The 20,863-nt window shown below is 34.9% G+C and overlaps 3 protein-coding genes across 4 annotated transcripts; 1 reads left to right on the forward strand and 2 right to left on the reverse strand.

The window, feature by feature from the left end:
• The first annotated feature begins 409 nt into the window (after positions 1 to 409).
• Positions 410 to 2,895, forward strand: LOC128683879 (uncharacterized). Its single transcript, XM_053769931.2, has 2 exons — positions 410 to 973; positions 1,687 to 2,895. The coding sequence occupies exons 1-2, from the start codon at positions 784 to 786 to the stop codon at positions 1,866 to 1,868; spliced, it is 372 nt and encodes a 123-aa protein (XP_053625906.1). The 5' UTR covers positions 410 to 783; the 3' UTR covers positions 1,869 to 2,895.
• An 847-nt stretch (positions 2,896 to 3,742) lies between these two features.
• On the reverse strand, positions 3,743 to 10,845 carry LOC128683881 (acyl-CoA-binding protein homolog). The gene is made up of 4 exons (XM_053769934.2): positions 10,705 to 10,845; positions 10,430 to 10,472; positions 6,813 to 6,930; positions 3,743 to 4,418 (listed from the first exon to the last, which is right to left on the reverse strand). Exons 2-4 carry the CDS (start codon positions 10,442 to 10,444, stop codon positions 4,279 to 4,281), a joined length of 273 nt encoding a protein of 90 aa, XP_053625909.1. The 5' UTR covers positions 10,445 to 10,472; positions 10,705 to 10,845; the 3' UTR covers positions 3,743 to 4,278.
• A 2,125-nt stretch (positions 10,846 to 12,970) lies between these two features.
• Positions 12,971 to 20,863, reverse strand: LOC128683880 (putative acyl-CoA-binding protein). Of its 2 annotated transcripts, XM_053769933.1 has the most exons (4): positions 20,744 to 20,863; positions 16,716 to 16,752; positions 14,693 to 14,807; positions 12,971 to 13,163 (listed from the first exon to the last, which is right to left on the reverse strand). In XM_053769933.1, the coding sequence occupies exons 2-4, from the start codon at positions 16,728 to 16,730 to the stop codon at positions 13,036 to 13,038; spliced, it is 258 nt and encodes an 85-aa protein (XP_053625908.1). In that variant the 5' UTR covers positions 16,731 to 16,752; positions 20,744 to 20,863; the 3' UTR covers positions 12,971 to 13,035. The 2 variants fall into 2 exon arrangements, with proteins under 2 accessions (XP_053625908.1, XP_053625907.1); XM_053769932.2 differs by lacking the exon at positions 16,716 to 16,752 and having other exon boundaries at positions 20,744 to 20,834.

The raw sequence follows: 20,863 nt of genomic DNA on the forward strand, positions 1-20,863 counted from the left end.
GTCTTGATAGCCTTCAAACAAATTATGAATGTTTAGTAATTAATCGTTGTGTTGTGTAATTTCATAGTGCTTTGCAGCTATAAGTACCGGGTTCGATGGTGCTTGTCACGCACGTATCACTGTGTATGTCATTACATATGGCTTCCTAATGTAATCACAATAAATTGACATTCCTGTTTTACATAGGTTTTTTATTTCATCTGCACCAGTACAATAATGAAACTGAAACTTGGATATCGTTGGGATTAGTCAAATCATTTAAAAAAACATTATTAGTCGATATTAAATTAGGTAAATACGTAAAAAAACATCATAGCCCATAATAGAACATACTAAAAAATAACAATGCTATACAGTTATGTTTTCTATACATCAATTAAATCAAATTATTCAAAAAAACCTGTACGCTTAATTTGGCCAATTTTACTAGTTTTTGTTTCTTATCTTTTTTAAGCACCTCTACTGATACGCCAACATTTTATGAAGAACACAGTGCGAGTCGGGGTTTTACCACATATAAAACAACTTTTCTTAAATCTGTGTCTTTTACAGTATCATCATCATCATGGGATGTCATCTTCGAATTGAAGTTCAATTTTTTTTTTAATTTTACAGTATATAATTTTAAATAAACTCCAATGCATCGTGTGTCCACTGTACGTTTGCACAATGATCAAAACACTGGCCTTAAACAAAAATCCTCGACGAAAAAAAAGCAAATTTTGACGTGCCGCGTCAAAACGGTTGTCAAAATCTCGCCCTCCCAGATGGAGTAACCCTGGAATGAATCGTGATTTCGTGTTCAACCACAACCAGGATCGGCCGAGTTCTTGGTCAAGGGCCGGGAGCACCCTCAACCGATGGCTGTGGGGCGCCCTATGCTGCGGGGTCCCCGGGATTCCTTGTTATTTCTGTAACTGTTGCGAACGCCTGGACGACACCACTGTTGAGAGGGACCGGTCCAGAATCAATCGTGAGTTGGCTGACGGTGATTAATTAGAACTTTTTATTTGATCTACAAATTGAAGCCAATATTAAAACACTATCTAGTATTTTAATATTGGCTAACCTTGAGAAGTTTGTCAACACGTAGTACAATTGGGCCTACAAGTTGATTGGTATTTTGGTAAATACTTGTAGCTTGGCTTGCCGTTGTTAGCTGGAGAGCAGGCGATACAAGATAAGTTGTTTGCATTTCAACATTAGGTACGTTTTAACTAAAAATGTTTTATACACTTGAAGTATCTTGAATTTAATTTGAGATTCACGGGAGCGTTAATAATGTAATGAATATTTTTTGTCTACTGACAAATATTTCTTTTTTTAATTTAACTACCAATATTATAATTTATTCCTCAATTGCGTTTTATGGAGCTTTATCGTGTGCTTCCCTCGTGCCTAGATCACCGACCACAACAAATAGATATTAGCAATAAGCTGCTTCCAATATAAATCGATATCTACTTAATCATGATCAGCGTCTGAATCTACAGCCAAGAAAATTTGGTTAATGAGAATAGGTACAGGTCACTACGTGTGATTATCGACGGAAGAGTCTACTATAATTTCAGTCTTATAGAAAACCTTTTTCAAAACGATTTTCATTATCAATGACTATTTCTCAGATTAGTTTAAATCAACCTAAGAGGATTAAAAGAATCATCCTGTCTTGTGTTTTTTTTTCAGAATCAACAGCAACAGCTGAGCGCAGTGCGCGCCCCCACCGGCCCCACGCGCCCTGCGGCCGAAAATCCACCCCTGAAATGTTGTCAGCGGTCAGATGTGCCCTTTCCCAACTTCAGGGGGAACCAGCCCCTCCTCTCCCCGTCTCCTCTGTGGAGAAAAGGCACATGCCTGAACCAGGTTGATCTACAGACCATTCCAATAGCTTTTACGAATACATTTAGATATTACCCGTCTAAAAGGGGCGTCATATTACTGATGCCCTGGATATTGTACCCATAATTCAGTAATTGTTATATTGTGTAATTGCTGTTTTATGATGGATTTTTGCAGTACTCAATTTAATGACAAACTGGTCGATTTTTATCGAAAATCCTTATTTAATGATGATTAATCATGTAATTTAAAATACGGAAATTGGTTTACTATTTGTGAAAGTCTTAGTGGTCTTAGTTAACTGTATAAAAGTTTTCGCCATCTGAACACAATATTTTTATGTTACTTTGACCACAATAAAGATGGACTTACTCTCGGACACGAACTAGGTAGAAATGTTTTTACCTGTCGTAAATCCAAATATACGACTATCCGATGCAGCAAAAAAAGAATCAGACTCAGAGACGTTGTATTAAAAAAAATCGCAACTAATAGTATTGGCAAATCATAAAAGACGCTTTTCTCTTTTATGTTATAGCTGTGAACGTAAAAGTAAGGATAAAGTAGCAGCGCCCTTTTGTTAAACCCACCACATGATGATATTGTAAACGTAGTCGAGTCATTTAAAATTATTATGATCATCTTTTACGATGTTTAAGTTTGAGACGTAAGTATCTATTGAAAAAATAGAATTTCTGAAGGTTTAGCATAAATAAAATAACAAATATCCCAATAACAATTTATAGAACTGAAATATTATTGGTATTCTCAAAGCTATCGACCACATAGTGTGTTACATGCAGTAGATCGCGAAGAGGGGTGGATATACCTACGTATATTTTAAAATGTTAATAAGCATTGTACAGTGTTTGTATTTTACATAATATATTGAGTTGTGTATATTTTTTAGATTTTATGTTTAATAAATAGTTATTCATTATCTAATGGGCTTTCTTGAATTTGTTGAAACGGATCCCTATTAGAGATGGTTTACCTACACCCAGTAAATTGACTACAGTCAATTTCTCGCTAAAGAGTCCGGCGCACCCAACGAATTAAATAAAGCTTCTTTACCGGCTAAATATCATTGGCTGTAAAATATACAGTTAATATAAGTATATGAAGAAATTGGCAGTAGGTACAGTCAACAGCATACCAAGCACAAGAAAATAAACCAATTTAATACCTCAAAATGTGTCTCAAAACGCGAATATAAAGTACAGGATGTGGCCATGAAGAGAGTGAGAGAGAACGTTTGAAGGTATACCGTTTTTTATAAATACTTATAGGTTTAGATTAAGCATCTACTGGCAAAGTTTTCCCACTCTTCGTGTGTCCCTGTCTCTCGTCTTTTCTATCCATATCTTGTCCAAATTTCAAAGTTCATCCGAGCATCTAGACCTTTATAAAAATAAAGGTTGGTCATGTGATTAGATAGGCATGTTGCTGCTAGGTCACCTACCTGCCTAGTCCGGCGTTTCATACTGAACAAAAGTTCAGTATAAAACGCCTGCTATTGACATGTAACTTTCATTCTCCAACATTTTTGCCGATAAACACCTACTGTTGTTTAACTGTTGTGTTTGTTTCGTTAAGGCTAAATGTACTACTTACGCACCCTGAATTCGTATTATACTAATACCTAGTCGATTTTACGCGGTGTTTCTTTTTTCGCTTTCTTGTAATCACAATGCATTCATTCAGTACTTTAGCCATACAGCGAATGGTTACCAATATCATACCGCTCTCACTGGCGATTTCGATTACTTTAATCTATCATATGTACCTACCTAAGTCTAGATTTTTCAATTGTGTCCCCCTGATCCACCCTATCACATGTGTATGTTACCATGGGCCATGTTGTTCATAATCGTGGGGTCGCAGTTAGAAAATAACTATACAATTTCAGTTCCCAATAGATTTATTATAATATAAAACTGACAACAAAAACAAATGCAAAACGTTTAAAAAAGCACCAATACTTGTGATAAACACACGTAGGTATAAATTGTATAGCCAAAGTTATACTTAATTGTGATGATCTTAAACTTAACCTAAAAATTGTGCCTATCCAAAAATAAATACAACATTTTTTAATGAGACGGACGGTAGTTTAATAAGCGTGATTAGGCCAGAAATTATTAAAACTATTGGAAGAAATCTGACATATAGGCGTTTTGAGACGCTCCGCTCATTAAAAAAAATTATCGACAAGTTATTTATAAATTATAGTAAAACTTGAGGCATTCTTTCAGTCGTGATACTTGTCGTAAATCAGACTCCACCTTACGAATTCAATCTTGTTTTTGTACTGCTGTTTTATAAGCGAAATAGCGCTTTATGCGGTCCGTTCAAAGACGTTATTAAAAAAAAAAACAATTCCATTTTTAAATTCAAACTAAGTAATTCGTAAGATGGAGGGTTGTCACTAGATGTTATTTATTGAAGGCCGATGGAAGCAATAAGGCTTTCGACCTTAGCGATGTAGGCCTTTATCGCGTCATCCTTGGAGGTGCCCTTCCTGGCCAACCACGCGTCGAACTTGGCCTTGCCCTTCAGGTCCAACATGCCGGGTCTGTCTGTAAACAACAGGGAAATTATATATGTATGTATCTTGTAGCAAATGTTTGAATTCCGGAACTTGTGTCAGCAATAAAATAATTATTTAATAATTCGTTTAAACCTATCTACCTATTTACAGGAAAATTATAAGGAAAGACAAATAATCGAACATTTTTATCATCAATCGGTATCTGCACAGCAAAATGGAGTATTGTCCAAGGACTACAAACTATAACCGGTGAGTCACTATTGTTCATTTATTGTTATCAAATATATCATTAAAAATGAAACAGACAATTAAATCTATAGGAATTAAAGTGCCACGTTTTTAAACATATTTCTGTGAATTTTGTACTTGATATCATTATCAGAATCAGGGTAACTTGAAATCATTATCGATAAGCTTTGGTTTATTATCTAATCCAAAAAATAAATAAAAAATAGCAATATTTTTTTCGTACATATCGCATTTCTGACAATGATCGATTGTAAATACAAATTGGGCGAATACAATCTATTTTATTAAGTACTTAATCTTTGCTATACAATCTTACTTTATATTAAACTAATTCGCAATAGGTATTGAATTTCTATGAGCGCAGAAACTGTTAAGGCGACATTTTTATGTCAAAATTTGTGCAAAGGAAAAATTTTATGCTAAGAAATAAAAGAAACTGATAAAAATATGAGGTTGCGCTTGTGTGCGTGGACAAAGCGCCTTAAATCAAACAAAAAAAAATAAGGTAAGTAATTAAATTGATGACACGAATTTCGATTGAGTGATCTCAAGTTGTTACATGAACAATTTTTTAAGGAGCATACAAGCCATTCACCCCGACAGCGCTCGTGCGTATTACCGAACCGTGACTGATCTCGCGTGCGATTACCAAGAAACCATTTTTTTAAATAGAAAATGTACAGTCGGCGGCAGGTCGAGTAACGCATGGTATCATAGCGCTCTGTTAATAGTGGCGAATTTGCAATAAATTGGGGTCTATGTGCAGTTGAATGTACGAATCTTTTGCCAGCAATTGCCGTAACTCCGGTAAATCATAATGCCGGTTACACACTAACGCCGAAGTCGAACAGATGCCGACGCGAAATCATGAACACTGCGTAGTTTATACGAGTGATTTTATTTACCGCAATGAAAAACCAGCAAAAAGTCTGTACGGCAAGATTGCAAAGATTTCTAAAGCTTTAGCCGGATATAGTTATCCGGCTTTTTAGTCGTAATCGTGAATATTTTGTAATTAAAATATGAACGACCCACGACAAAATATTAATTCCAGTAGCCATTTTTACATAAGATTACGACCTAGGACTAAATGGTCGGATGAACTTACAGATTTCGACAAGAGATGAATGAAAAGTACCGGATACCTATGGACAGAGAGTGGGGAGGCTTTTGCCCAGCAGTGGGATATGTTGTAGCTATAAAAAATCGATTAGAGACATTATAAAAAACAAAAATCATTTTCAAATAAACATATGTGCTAATGGAGCTTGTATGACAGTCTGACGTCACGATTTTTGGAGTCAAAAACGTAAATCACGTAATTAATAAAACTGATAGAAAGTCAGCAAGTACTAACTGACAAGATGACCTAATTTCCATGTTACCTAATATATTTAATAATTAATTTATAATAGAAAAAAATTATCTGAATTGATTAGTCGTAAAGTTCCCAATTAACCTTAATGTAATGTATACTCGTTAAGGCGCTATTAGCCACCAATACAGTTTTATCAATATCTTTTATTTATTAACGACAAATTAAAAAATATCTTAACATATTATGACACACAAGATGAATAATTTTAGTAGAAAATCAAGTTTAACCACCACTGTCCAAATTGGAAACATAATTATAGGCAGATCCTATTGTAACTTGTATTGACATGTATACGCGAATGACGGGTGTCGACGACAACAATGGTTGAGGTGACGTGTTGTCTAAATCCTCGACATATTTGTCACAGACAGATGTTAATCACACAGACTACAACACCATTCAAAAGGACGGCCAAGTGCGAATTACCGACTCGAACACAAGTTCCGTATTTTTTTTTACAGCTATTCTCCCCAGCTAACATTATGAGATGTTAGTCATTAGCGTTAAGAGTACTTTTCCCAATATTACCACGGCAGCGAAAACCGGACGCAGCAGGTCTCTCTCTCTCATACTTGCGTTTTTCCGATTACATTCAACGCTGTGATGCCCCGAAGCCCAGAGTTCGAGTAAAAAATCATATTTGTCTTTTTTATACAACAGGCCTGAGGTCTACTTCCTTCGGGAATGGTTTTGTTGCCTTTCAGCTATTAAGGCTATGTGTTCCTCAATTGCCTCGGCAGGATATGGAGTGATGCGATAGATCGCAGCTGGTCTATCATGGTCTACCATACTCACTGGCGGGGTCTGCGTCTCCAACGGTGGCCTGTTTGAAGTTAGCGTACAGCACCAAAAGGTCGTCGTTGCTGGGCAGCGCCTTTAGGTTCTTCACGTTGACGGCGGCTTTGTCGAATTGCTGCGAACAGACAGACAAACAATATAGTGGTTAGCATGCTCATATTGGAATATTAAAAAACATTATTACTTCGACATCATTCGTATTTGCCCACTATTTTCTTGATTTCATACTTTTTCACATCTGGTGGATGTTTGGCGTTGATTTCATGTTTGGTGGATCTCGGAGAGTTTCGACCGCTACGGCCGCGCAAGACAAGAATTAATCTTACTATTTGACTTTAAAATTTTTAGTCTGTACCGTGGTAATGTCATTTTTATGAATGATTAATTTTGGAACCTAATCCTTCCTCAAGAAATTTGACAAATCCGTAACAGCGCGGCCGCAGCGGTCGAAACGAAACGCTCTGAGAAACACGTTTGTCTGTAATGAAATCTTGCATGTTAAATTTCACCTACTTCCGCGTGTCCAACAGAGTTAAAATCTTACACGTCGCTTCGGTTTCCATGATAATGCATTATTATGCCAAAGAGGGAACTCTATGGTTTACGGCGCAGACATTACTTTTTGTTAAGCGTTGAATGTAATCAAGATCTCTCTGACGACAATAAAAGCTTGTGGCAAAAATGACACTTATGTAAACCTATTTCGATTTTTAAAGGATAAGCCTTTAAAAATGGAAGGAAACCTACTAAGAGACATTAAGAGTCATTTCAATGAGAAATTTGGGATAACCTTCTCCTTTTTTTGGAAGTCGTTTAAAAATATCGTGCTACCAACAAAACAATTATATTCTTTACAAGCAATGCCCACACATAAACGTTGAAACAAACAGAAACGGATGACTTTATCAGCAGTTCGCGCCGAGCAAAAAGGTTGAGAAATGCTTGGCTTTAATTGACTTAAGCAAGGCAAGTTGTAGACGACTGAGTAACGGGGTTGTAACACTGGTAAAAACATTTACTGTGGTCTGATGAAACATCCAACTGTGTCTTATGCCGCCTCCTCACTATCGTTGAACCCTGACGCGAAATCATAAATATTGCGTAGTTTGTATGAGCGCTATTATTTACCACAAAGAAAAGCCAGCAACGTAGGCCGAATCCGACAAAATTGGGTGAACGTTTCCGCGATAGTGTGGAGCCGGCTTTAATATAAGTACCTATTAGGTAATCTGTGGCTTACTTTTATCAAACATCACCTGCTAAGACGAGAGAGAAGTGGTTATATTTAGCTTGCAAGATTTGACCCGTACACAATGTTACATAAAAAGTTAGAATGAAACCGGACGCGTAGACACTTTAAATGCTCATTATACATATATTTGGAGCTTAGATTAATAAAAATTCTAAATTCTGTGATTTGGAGCATTACATACAAAAATGGTTAATGAAATAATTTAAGTAAGTTTTCATATTAACATGTTGCATATCTTATTGTTATTCGACAACACTGGTAGTTATAAGAAACTACTATTTTACACTATTCGTATTGTTTTGAATTAATGAAATTGAGTTCACACTCCACAAAATCTAAATATAGAAAATAACGGGTACCTACATAATTCGTACATAGCTCCAATTGCCATACATTTGGCTGTAAATAAGCAGTTGTGAGACTTAAACTGGTTAAATTGTTTCGACGGCAAATCAAATTTCGACTATAACACATCAACTTAAAATCCATTATCGCTCCAATATACTTTTGTTTGGGCGTCAATTATGTGGTGTTCTTTTTAGTTTTTTTTTTTGTTTTTACTGGCTATTTTTGGACTTCGGTGGTTCTGGATGACGCAGTTTCGTACGCTCTTGGTACAATATACTAACTAACCTAAAAATGTTCTTTAAAATGGTCGGAAAATTTTCCTTTTGATGACATGTGCTGGGCAAATGGCTACCCTTATATTTCCACCTATTTCGATACTATACATTTAAATTTAAAACATTACATCAAGACGGATTTCATTAACACTATAACAAAAAATTGTGGAATTAGCCCTAATAGGTAGGCAGGTATTATAAATGCGAAAGTAAGTTTGTTTGTTACCTCTTCACGCTCTATCTATTCAACCAACCTTCTTGAAATTTTGCATACATGTAGTTTTAAGTATGGAGAAGGACATATCCTTTATCCCGGAAAAAATACTCGTCCTGGAAAAATCACAGGGCGAAGCCGCGGGCAAAAGGTAGTATTATTATAAAAGTACACTTGACCTAAACTGATCTGCCTGGCAAATTCGTACCATTAAGTTGATTTAATACTATGAATTAGTATTTCGGATTCCTAAATTGAACTGCACTACATTTGAATCTATCTGTAAAAGTTGATGGTAGGGTTGGAGGCCTGCTGAGTTGAGAAGGATGACTACAAGAAGAGAGGCAATTGTACAGTCAAAAGCACATCTACCGCGCCACAGTGGTTCACGCAGGGTAAATTGATGTGCTGTTGACCGTACAGTGAGTGCAGAAAAGGGCTGCAATTTGTATAACTTAAATGTGCAAAAAAGCTTAATTGGAGTCAAACCACCTCATCAGTACCACGAAAATGTGATTCATTTAATCTATTGACAAATAGCTGCGCCCCGGGATTTGCTACCATAAAAAGTATCCTATGTGTTATAACAGGTTATATTCTACACGTGTACCAAATTTCATAACAATCCGTCCAGTAGATTTTGCGTGAAAGAGCAACAAACATACCACATACATCCTCACAAACTTTCTCATTTGTAATATTAGTAATAGGATCTTGAACTTGGCAATCTATGCTAATGTTACACAGGTGATAATGTTGATTGGTTTGAATGAAATCTCTGGAACTACCAGTTGATATGGACACACTGCTACTACTATTTAAATTTCATGATTGGTTGTATAGGTAAAGCTTGAAGAGGTTACAAAAGGTTACAAAGACTCAGTTTCACATTTATAATGGGATGATAGCCATAATATATTCCAAGAAGCATAGTTCGGGACAACATTTATCTAAGAACACGACTTGTCCATCATTCAAGAACATTATTATTGTCTGCTTATTTTTTATTTTACTATTGTATTCATTAATAAATTATGGTAATGATGCTAGCTTGATGACCCTAAGTGGATCTCGGCCTCCAAATTGACAATTTAGTCATAAAAATTAATTAAAACGTCATAACTATCAATCAACTTCTTATCAGTAGTTCAACAATAGATAATACAATTAAATAACTCTATGCCACATAAATTAAAAAATAATGAGGACACCTGATGTCTTACGTGAGTCATTGAAACATATCTATTAGTAATAGGGATGTAACATCATTATTACAAAATTCCGGATAACAACAAATAGCAGGCATAAGGTGTAAAACTGATTACTGAGTTCCTACAGGAAAACATGCAAAAATGATCAGAATCAACAATTACAAAGGGGCTATGACCATATTGTTTTATTTAACCTTCAGAATTATTTAACCTTCGAGTTACTTAGCATTAATGTCTTAATAAATATTGACTGAATATGTACTATCATGTATAGTTTGATGTTTTATAGGCATAAAATTAAATAAATATCTTACCTCCTGTAGAGACATAGTGGAGAATCACAGCACACTAGGCAACCTAAAACCACAAAAAATATATAAAAACACCGGTAATTGTACGTATGTACAAACAGAAAATACCGTATTTACGTCACAAGCTATTCGAAACTGGGACCGCTATAGATTGTGATATAGATAATCATTAATCCCGGAGCGTGTCTAGGAAAAATACAATAAGTAATCGAACTTGGGAAAATACTTTCGTTTGTATATATAATCTGTAAATAATGGTAGAAAAACACCAAACTTACTGGAAAAAGATGAACACAACCAAGCTCGACGGCCACTTAGAGAGAACTGAACTAAAATGAGCTCACTGCAATTCAACAGACCGGAGGGATTATTCATGCGCGAACAATTGATATCGTACGATTCTAAGGACCCAGTACGTGGTGCAATAATTATTTATCTGATTATACTATAAAATAACACTTACAAAAAAGAATTAATCTTTGGTCTTGTTTTCATTATCATCATAAATGAGGTTAATTGAATAGGTTTGTCATAGTGACAACAACTGTCAAAATATGGGAGCGTTTCGTTTTCTGAAGAAACGGTGCATTCTATACCTATGTACAAAGTTCAAAAAAACTTTGCAAGCGATTTTAAAAAAGGGGCCAATATCCGTGTTTCAGTTCCTGATTAGTAAGTGCGATATTGAATTGGTCTTGAAAAAGGTGGCCATTTATTTTAGTTCAAAAGTGATTACAATTAAAATAAGATAAATCCACATAGTGAAGGAAGACTTTCTTTAGTCAGCTTATAGAACAATACTAATTATCATAACCAATATTATAAATTTGAAAGTATGTTTGTATTCTTCACGCTTTATCTTCTTAACCAATCTTCATTCAAACATCAAAAAATTATACTTTAAATAAATGTATAATATATATACATATTGATTTCCCTAGAAATTAGACAGAGTATGGCTTTATATATATAAAGCCATACGCTTTATATATATAAAGCCATACTCTGTCTAATTTCTAGGGAAATCAATACATTTTTTATTTTCGTGTTATTTAGTACTACCGCGACTTAATTCGCGTGGCCGAACAATTTTTGGTAAGGAGTCAAAATTATTAGAAAAATTTAACTGTACAGACAAAGCGCAACGATACCTATACAGAAGATGCTCATACGACTGAAATATATATTTCCTATAGTTTAGCTGGACCATTGTGACTCTTCTTCAGGTGTACCAGATATTAGATTTTGATACATCAACATGCATTTCCTAGCATTTACATCAGGCTGAACAACTTTTGTTAAGGCTTCATTTCAATATTTCCTATAGTTTAGCTGTACCATCATTGTTCTCCATCAGGTGTTCCAGTTTTCAAAATCATTTATACCCTATATGTTGCCTTGGCTTAATAGCTATATAACAAAAAAGTTTCATTCAAATCCGTCCGAATAGTTCCGAAGATTATAGCGTTTATACAGACAGTTTTTTTTTCAAATTATTACTCTGTTGCTGTTAAATTTTTATGTAAATTTATTCAATGTACCTACTACTGTTTTATTATAAATAAATAAATATAGAGAAGAAAAAGTAAGAAAGCAGACTCCAGGTTCTGGTGCTCCATATAAGGAAGAAACCCAGAAAAAGCCTGATAAGAAAGAGAGAACATTTCAAATTATCGGTTGCTCATTCTTCTATTAGACTAAATGGATAGCATACTTAACTAAGTAGATTAACTAATTATTATAATGAAATCCAGTACTTTGAGTTCAAAATGTCAAGCCGAGACTTTGACACAGGCTGATGTGGAAGTGTATAAATGACATTTAAAATAAGAAGTTAGGGCTCCTTGTTATTGGTCCAGGTTTAGAAGGAACCTATTCTAGCGGATCTCAACGCATTCTTGAACCAGGAACCTGAGTGTGATGTGTTTGTGGATGGATGGAAGACGCTTGTCAGGAATTGTTTGCAGTTTTGTGAGATTGACGAATGTGAATCAACGTGTTTAGGATGATAAAATTGTGTTTCTCTAAGAAATTTTTGTAAGTGCATATTTTTTGTTACTAAATACTTTAAAAGGATACATATTGTGTACCGTTGTATTTAGCTAAATAAATAAGAAATAAAAAAATTAGTACATCATCCTGTTATATATTTTTTAAACTTAATTAATAGAACAGGGCCAGATGTAACTGATGGCGCACGAAAGTGGGGCCGACTACATTGTGGAACTTAAAAAAGAGTGTAACAGATTTTCGTTGCGTGTATTTCTGTCTTGAAATGCTTAGGCCATTCCATATTTATCCTCCCTGGATGTTTTATGGCGACTAAGGAACACACAGCCTTGGAGCTATTACCATCATACGGGTAGTTTTTATTCTCGGTATTGTGAACCTATGAATATTTTTCCAACTTTAAAAATAGACAGTTGGATTTTTTTATGTAGTTATGGTCCCACGCGTTACTGCTGGAGTGCTGGGCAATCGCCACCCCTTTCTGTTTCAAACCTCAAAGTTTCAAAGGGCACTTTATAAATAAAAAGACAACACTACCAAATAATTATGTAATAAAATAGCTTACATATAAATATGTACTTATAAATATAACCTCTAAATTAAGCGTATTTGGGACCCAGCTGTTTCGCTAGGTCGATGTACTGCTGCTTGGCGGCATCCTGGGCGATGCCCTTGCGTCCGGTCCATGCCTTGAACTTGGCGCTTTCTACCACGCCACTTGGCTCCGCTGAAAAATAAAAAAATGATGATCAAACAATTAGCTGGACCAATTTTATAACTCCTGACCTCACGGCGCGCGACGCAGACGCACGCCGGCGCGCGGCGCTGTCTCCACTAGGGGGAGAATCGCGGCGATATTATCGTGGAGACAGCGCCATTGAAAGTGTAGGCATAGAAACACGTTTGACAATCTCGGTGGCGCAGTGGTAAAATGCTTGCCTGAGAACCGAGAAGTCCCGGGTTCGATCCCCGGTCGGGTCACGATGGAAAATGATCTTTTTCTGATTGGCCCGGGTTTTGGATGTTTATCTATAGATATGTACTTATATGTTATAAAATATAGTATCATTGAGTTAGTATCCCATAACACAAGTCTAGACTTGTGACAGATTGAGCTAGCCCCAAAGTAAGTTCTAGAACTTAAGCCTTAGGTGCTTTAAGTAAACCAAAAAATTTAAAGCACCTGGGTGTTTTAGCCAGGTACTAATTACCTCTCTCTCATCTTCGCGTGTTCGCGTTTCCATTCGGGCTTTAAAGCAGCGTGGAGGTTAACATGAAATATAAACCCAATGTCCAAGAGCTAAATGTAGGTAAATGGATTACGGATATTTCGATGAACAAGAGACAGATATAAGATTATTACAATTCTATTTTAATCACAGATATAAGATGTTCTTATATCTGTGATTAAAATAGAATTGTAAATCAATAAATTATTTAAAATTATGAGCCTCAAAAATTGCGGTTCAACGCGTAAACGATAGTGATATCATATTATGACAAATCTACTGAACTCCATGTATTATAAGAATAGGAATTTACACCGGAATCGACGGATAGCCAAATAATTTAACTGTGATTAGCACCATTGCCCGTCAATGATACAAGTTAGGTTTGGTAAAGGCTGAACTAAAGCGCGTGTTTTGCCGACGTTATTCATTCTATAATTTAATGCCGGCTCCACACTGTCGTCGAAAAGTTTGTGAAACTTTGGCGGAGTCGGTACCTATACATTGCTGGTTTTTCATTGCGTTAAATAAAAGCACTCATACTAACTGCGCAATCTTCACTCATTCGCGTTGGCATGTGAGTGATAGTGTGGAACTGCCATAACGTCAACATTATTGCCGAACTGGAACTGTTGCCGAGTCGTACGAGTGCTTTTATTTACCGCAATGAATAATCAGCAATGTATACCGAACCGCCAATGTTTGGCAAACTATTCGCGGATAGTGTGAAACCGGCGGGGCGTTTGCCAAATCAACTAAATATGCCAATATTCAACAAACTCGTCTAATCAACAATGTTTTTGTTTTCCAGTTCTAGCGGAAAATACGGAAACAAAATACAAATCGAGGGTCAAGGTTTGTCACTGTCATGTATGTCATAATGATCAGCCATTTTATTTTCTAAAAATCTGTTTTGTCCGGAGCGCGATAATACATGTTTAAGAAACAATGTGTTATGTACACATCATGTATTAAGGAATGTTTTCAAAAAACTTAAGCTGACTTAAAACCACAGCTTAAAACCCACCAATGTTAACGTCACCAATAGTTGCCTGCTTGTACAAGGAGTAGAGAGCCAGGTTCTCGCTGTCTGAAGGCCTGGTCTTCCAGTTCCTGACGGAGTCGGAGACTGACTTGAATTCCTGGAAATAATGATATTTTTTTCATCATAAAAACATCGAAGAAATATTTCATATCATTTCATAAAAACATCGAAGAAATATTTTGAAAATATAACTTCGTTAGGATTTCATTATTTTAAAGGAACTTGCTTAAAAATGTGGAGTGATGTCATCCTACTAATATAAGAAATGCGAAAGTTCATGAGGATGTATGGTATGTTTGTTATCCTTCACGCAAAATCTACTGGTAATATAATCTACTTTGATACACGGGTAGAATATAACCTGGAATAACACATAGGGTACTTTTTCTCCCGAATTTCCCACGGGAGCGAAGCCCAAGGGCGCAGCTAGTTTTACATATTTAATTTCACAAGCGTTAGAACGCGGCGTGTAGCGTTTCATTAGTGTCCGACATTTTTTTTTTATATAGAATCATTTTTTTTTAATGTAACATTTATAAAATTAACATTGTACGAGTACTTTACTTATTTATAAAATAGGATAATTAAATTGATTACTGTGTGTAAACACCATACACAAAAACACTAATGACAGCCCACGCCGAAGTTCAACTTTGAACTTAACCACTGATTAAAAGGTATGTATCAAAATATATTTTTGAAAAATAATTATTTAAAAATATTATTTCTGTTTTTATCATATAATTTATAATCTCAAATAAATATTATGCTGTAATCTTAAGATATGATAAGTAATTGTAGATAGGTATGACCGATGATAACTGTTAGGTATTTACATGGAAAATTATTATTTATTTTATGATTGTCCATGTGTGATCATGACAAACTTTTAAGGTATTTCGGGAACTAATCGCGGCAAATTTTAACAAGCTGCGTAAATAATAGGTAGTATTACCTAAGTAGGTAATACTCAGTGTACCTACCTAATTACAAAGGTTGGGTTACGTATACGGTCAAAATAAATGTGTCTGGGCGTAGACAATCTATACTATTATGGTAAACGTTTGGGAGTTTGTATTATGTTTGTAGTATGTTTGAGGTGGATAATCTCCAAAACTGCCGAAGCGATTTCAAAAATTATTTCACCATTAGAAAGATACATTATCCAAGATTGCTATATTTTATCTCAAAATTCCCACGAGAGCGAAGGCCCGGGCAACATCTAGTAGCTAATATTTTAAGTAAACATATTTGGCAAATAAATGATAATACCTAAGTACAACATTTATAGAACGATTTTTTTGTAATTCTGTTTGTTTCAAAAACAAACAGAAAAAATAAGCAAACTTTCGTTCTTTAGAAATGGTTTACTTCCAAGAAAATCTTGAAAGATCTTGGGTTCAAAACAACAACCTGTATTTTAATTCTTACTAACATAGTTGTCACTTACTAATATTAAGTCTCTTACTAATATAATATGGACTTGTATATTGTGCATAGTCTGAAAGAAATATTTTCATTCATTAATTCAAAAGAAAATTTTACTATGCGGGCACAACTAGTAACAAAACTGTTAGTGGTAATGTTTATAGTTACTAATATTATAGATGAGAAAGTTTGTGAGGATGTATTTAGTTATGTTTGTTAGTCGCAATAGCTAAAACATCACACAAATATATCGGTGTAACAGTTCTTTTTTCCAGGCAATTTTCTTCTTTTTGTTTGCTGTGTCGACGTTTCCGTAAAATACCGTATGTGACACTTGGCTAATGCACCGCGGAAAAAAACCTGGAAAATTCAGTGGCGAATTGTGTGTGAAAGTGGCGTAACTACGAGGGCTGGCACGGCGCTGTGCCCCGGGGCCCCCAAGTCGATGCGTCCCTAATGTGTAGTACATTCATTTGAAGTAGTTAAACATACATTATAAATAGTTCAAAAACAACGCGAAATACCTAACTGGGCAATGCACATTTGCGTATATAAATTAATAGAAAAATATGCTCACCTGGTCCAGAGACATTTTGTTTTTGATTGGTTGAGATCTGTAACAAAATAATAATAACTTTAATCCTTTCATTTTGGTAACATTTTTTACATAGCATTTTTTTATTAATAATGTACATTCGTTCACTTAGCTATAAACATGCATAAGAGCCAATTTGTTTATTGACGTCATTGAAGAATAGACAGCAGTGAAGTTTGTTGCGCCGCTTTTTTTTCATCTGCGCTTTAGAAGTCGATTTAGTTTTAAGTAAATTTCGACGTCAAGAAGCGCTGTAGGTACCTATATCATCATAATATCAATTAATTAATCCGCTTCTGCATGTGGTTTCTCAATTGAATTCAGGCCAAACATAACGGCCGTAACATTCCGATGCTCAATAAATCAATTGTAGTTCATTATCAAGACACGGATATCAGTGGGCTAACTAACTACCTACTAGTGACTATGTCGTATGCCGTCGTGTTAAATATTTTCGCTTGTTTAGGCTAATGAAATGACGTTTGACGTGTTTATGGCTACGTGGTTCGTATCTCGTCAAATAATTTCTTACTAAGTTAACTTACTAGGAAATAACGATAACTTTAGAATGAAGTCCAAGAATCAACGCTATAGGTACAGTAATAGGTACGGTAGGCATCAGTAATAGGTATAGTATCTAGCCGTGCTGTAAGTCTGGAGAGTGGTGCATATGCCACTATTATCAGGAGTATTATTATATTATCAGGAGTAACAAATTGCCCTTAAAATCGATGGTCTGGTCGTAGTCTAGACATGACCTAGACTAGACAGAATTCACGACAGTTGTGTGAATATTTTGTTTCCTCATTTGGCGAGTCGGTGCTTCCGCACATTCGACGGGTTCGATGACCGGAATAGCAGTACTGGAGCTAAGTCACTGCACTGGCCACTTCATACATGACATATTTTATTTACTTTTTATTTACTTTTCAAGTTTTCGTATGCGATTGGAGTTGTAGATCTGTGATGAAGTAGAGACGAATTGTAATGATTTTAAGTAGGTACAAAAGCTATATTGTATATTGGAATATAGTAAAGTTGCTAGTTTTAGTATTTTTACATCAGTTGTATGTCTTATGTTTTACTTTACTAAATTGACGCGCGTTCATGTAACCTTTTGACACCTTTGACATAGCTGACACTACGGGGGGCGTCATAATATGAAGCTAGTCATTTAATAGACGTTACTAAATAGCTGAATATATTCATCAGGTACTTGTACCTACATGTGTCCACAAAAAAATATTTTTCCCAAAGCAACATTTATTTTGATCTTAACATTCTCATCATGCAACCAAGGTTGCATGAAGTAAGAATATACTTAGGTATTCAGTTTAAAAAAGTTATTTTTGAAACAAAAGTAGGTAACTGGTTATATGTATTACTGAAGCTAACTAAAAAACTGAAGCGAGCTAACTAACCGCTGAACTGGTTAAGTACTGAGCGTGGAGAGGTAATAAACAAACTTACTTTCGCATTTATAATATTAGTTAGGATTATGGATTATTTAATCTATAACAAATTAATGATACAAACAGATAAAAAATTAAAAATCTAACTGCATGCGTAATACTGTATGGTGTGATACGTATTAAGTCACATATCTCCAGACAGCATCAAAAACGAAACAATTTAGTCACGTCGATTAGATAGAGATCTAATGTTATTGAAAATTATTTGATCACTAGATGTTGCCCGGGGCTTCGCTCCCGTAGGAATTTTGAAATAAAATATATTTCTTTCTAATGCTGAAAGAATTTTTGAAATCGGTTCGGTAGTTTTGGAAATTACCCGCCTCAAACATACCTACAAACTCACAAACCCTTACCTCTTTATAATAATAGTATAGATTACGAAGAATGAACAACCGAATAATTATGATCAAGCTATCATGATATTTTGGGTCTTACTGACATCACAATACAATACAACATTCGAGGATTTGACGTTGCGAAGCTATGGTACATACTCAAGGAAAGAGGCATTTTATAACACATGTAAACGAAATATAATATTTTAAGTAAACATATTTGGCAAATAAATGATAATCCCTAAGTACCTCATTTATAGAACGATTTTTTTGTAATTCTGTTTGTTTCAAAAGCAAACAGAAAAAATAAACAAACTTTCGTTCTTTAGAAATGGTTTACTTCCAAGAAAATCTTGAAAGATCTTGGGTTCAAAACAACCACCTATATTTTAACTCTTACTAACATAGTTGTTAAAGTCTCTTACTAATATAATTGTGCATAGTCTGAAATAAATATTTTCATTCATTAATTAAAAAGAAAATTTTACTATGCGGGCACAACTAGTAACAAAACTGTTAGTGGTAATGTTTATAGTTACTAATATTATAGAGGCATTGACAGGCATATTAAAGAGGCATTTTATAACACATGTAAACGAAACATGAGGTTAATCTGATAATAAAGATGATTTTCCATTTTCCCTTGCGCCCTAAATGTATAGCAATCCAACATGTTGACCTTGATATATTAAACCACACAGATCGTCCATTCCTTTACCACGCAGTTACATAAATACAAAAACATACCTAAATATTGATTAAATTCCATAGACATATACTTATTTAATTATTATTTCTAGCTTCCTTCAAAGACAACACTAATAGATAAGCCTATCGAGTACGATGAAATAAAAATAAAGGTTTGAAAATATTATATAAACTTATATGATAGTAGCATGATCAAAAAATGTGGAAAGCAGACTCTGGATTCTAAAACTTCCACCGCCATAGCGATGGAATAAATAAATAAATATAAATATATTAGAACAAATCACACAGATTGAGCTAGCCCCAAAGTAAGTTCGAGACATGTGTTATGGGATCTATAATAAAATCTCGGTCGGGGCTGCAAAAACGTGCGGGTCTCGTTGCATTTGCTATTCCGGCTATAAGCTAGTCAGCCAAGCCAATATTATGTGGCAAATCCCTAGACCGTAACGCCAAAGACCTGTTTTATCAAGATCTACTTAGATATATCCTAGACTAGACCTATGAAATTAAAGAGAAAATATATCACCCTAATTAATTTCAGTACCTTTTCAATCCTCAGGGACTGGCATTTTTTAAAAAAATGTTAAGTTTCTAATTCTCACCACTTTATTTTTAAGTAAGTTGTTTATTTATAATTATTTTAATTTTCTTTTTAATTAGTTGTAGTTTAATGTATAGATATTTATTTATTTATTTATAAAGTCACTGCACTAACAGTTGCCCAAGGCGTGCAGTGAGCCAAAAATATACATAAATTATTTACTATATGACAAATAATTTATACACGCACGCAAAAATCGTCACAAATTGTCTCGGAATATATCCACGCAAGGTAATTGAGCAATCACGGGGTTGAGAAGCGATACGGCCCGGTTAGTGGTATTATAACATATCAGGTAAAAGTGGAATAATTGATGTCTATATTATTTAAATCAAGTACCTATATTTCTTTACGTTGCATTTAGTTGAACTATGAATAAACCCTGAAGTTACTTACCCCGTTGTTCATGAAAAGGTACTGTAAAACATAAAACATACTGTAAGCTAAAATGTTTTTGTCTTTTTCTGTCAATTTCAAATATTGTAAAGTGAATTTTAGCTTAAAACATGTTGGATTTTTTTAATAACAGGATCAGAATTTACTATTTCGATTACTGGACTGGCAAATTATTTAATCGAGACGTTAAAATACCGCGAGACGCGATAAATGTGTATTTCTAGATACTGCAACTACTTGGAATAAAAATGTCCAAATCCTCACTTATATTTATGTAGGTACCTACAATACAATGCATAAATTACTTGAATTATGTTGTACAATATATTTAGATGTAACAGACTATACAGCTGAAACCAAATCCATTCAACAAAACTCTTTTTACAAACCGACAAAAGCGTGGCAAAAGACAATCATACCAAGCGGGTTAATTGAAGGGTCAACACTCCTTCACAACCTGATCGATGTAAAAAAAAACACAGTTCCACTCACCAGGGTTCTTCGAACAAAGAGGGTCACGCTCCGATTTGGCACTGAATATTTTTCACGCCTGCGTCTCATTAAATTCCCGGCCGCCTGCGAAGCTCGTCAGGCTTTCTTCTAGGGCTGTCA

The sequence above is a fragment of the Plodia interpunctella genome, chromosome 3, assembly GCF_027563975.2.
Source record: "Plodia interpunctella isolate USDA-ARS_2022_Savannah chromosome 3, ilPloInte3.2, whole genome shotgun sequence".
Classification (NCBI taxonomy): Eukaryota; Metazoa; Arthropoda; class Insecta; order Lepidoptera; family Pyralidae; genus Plodia; species Plodia interpunctella.

Excerpts from the sequence above, each read along its gene's own strand:
- LOC128683879 (XM_053769931.2), top strand. The coding sequence starts at position 784 with ATGAATCGTGATTTCGTGTTCAACCACAACCAGGATCGGCCGAGTTCT. Across the intron at positions 974-1,686 it reads GGACCGGTCCAGAATCAATC|AATCAACAGCAACAGCTGAG; the intron begins GTGAGTTGGCTG and ends TTTTTTTTTCAG.
- LOC128683881 (XM_053769934.2), bottom strand. Across the intron at positions 4,419-6,812 it reads TGGAGACGCAGACCCCGCCA|ACAGACCCGGCATGTTGGAC; the intron begins GTGAGTATGGTA and ends TGTTGTTTACAG.
- LOC128683880 (XM_053769932.2), bottom strand. The coding sequence starts at position 20,812 with ATGAGACGCAGGCGTGAAAAATATTCAGTGCCAAATCGGAGCGTGACC. Across the intron at positions 14,808-20,743 it reads TCTTTGTTCGAAGAACCCTG|GAATTCAAGTCAGTCTCCGA; the intron begins GTGAGTGGAACT and ends CATTATTTCCAG. Across the intron at positions 13,164-14,692 it reads TATTGGTGACGTTAACATTG|CGGAGCCAAGTGGCGTGGTA; the intron begins GTGGGTTTTAAG and ends TTTATTTTTCAG.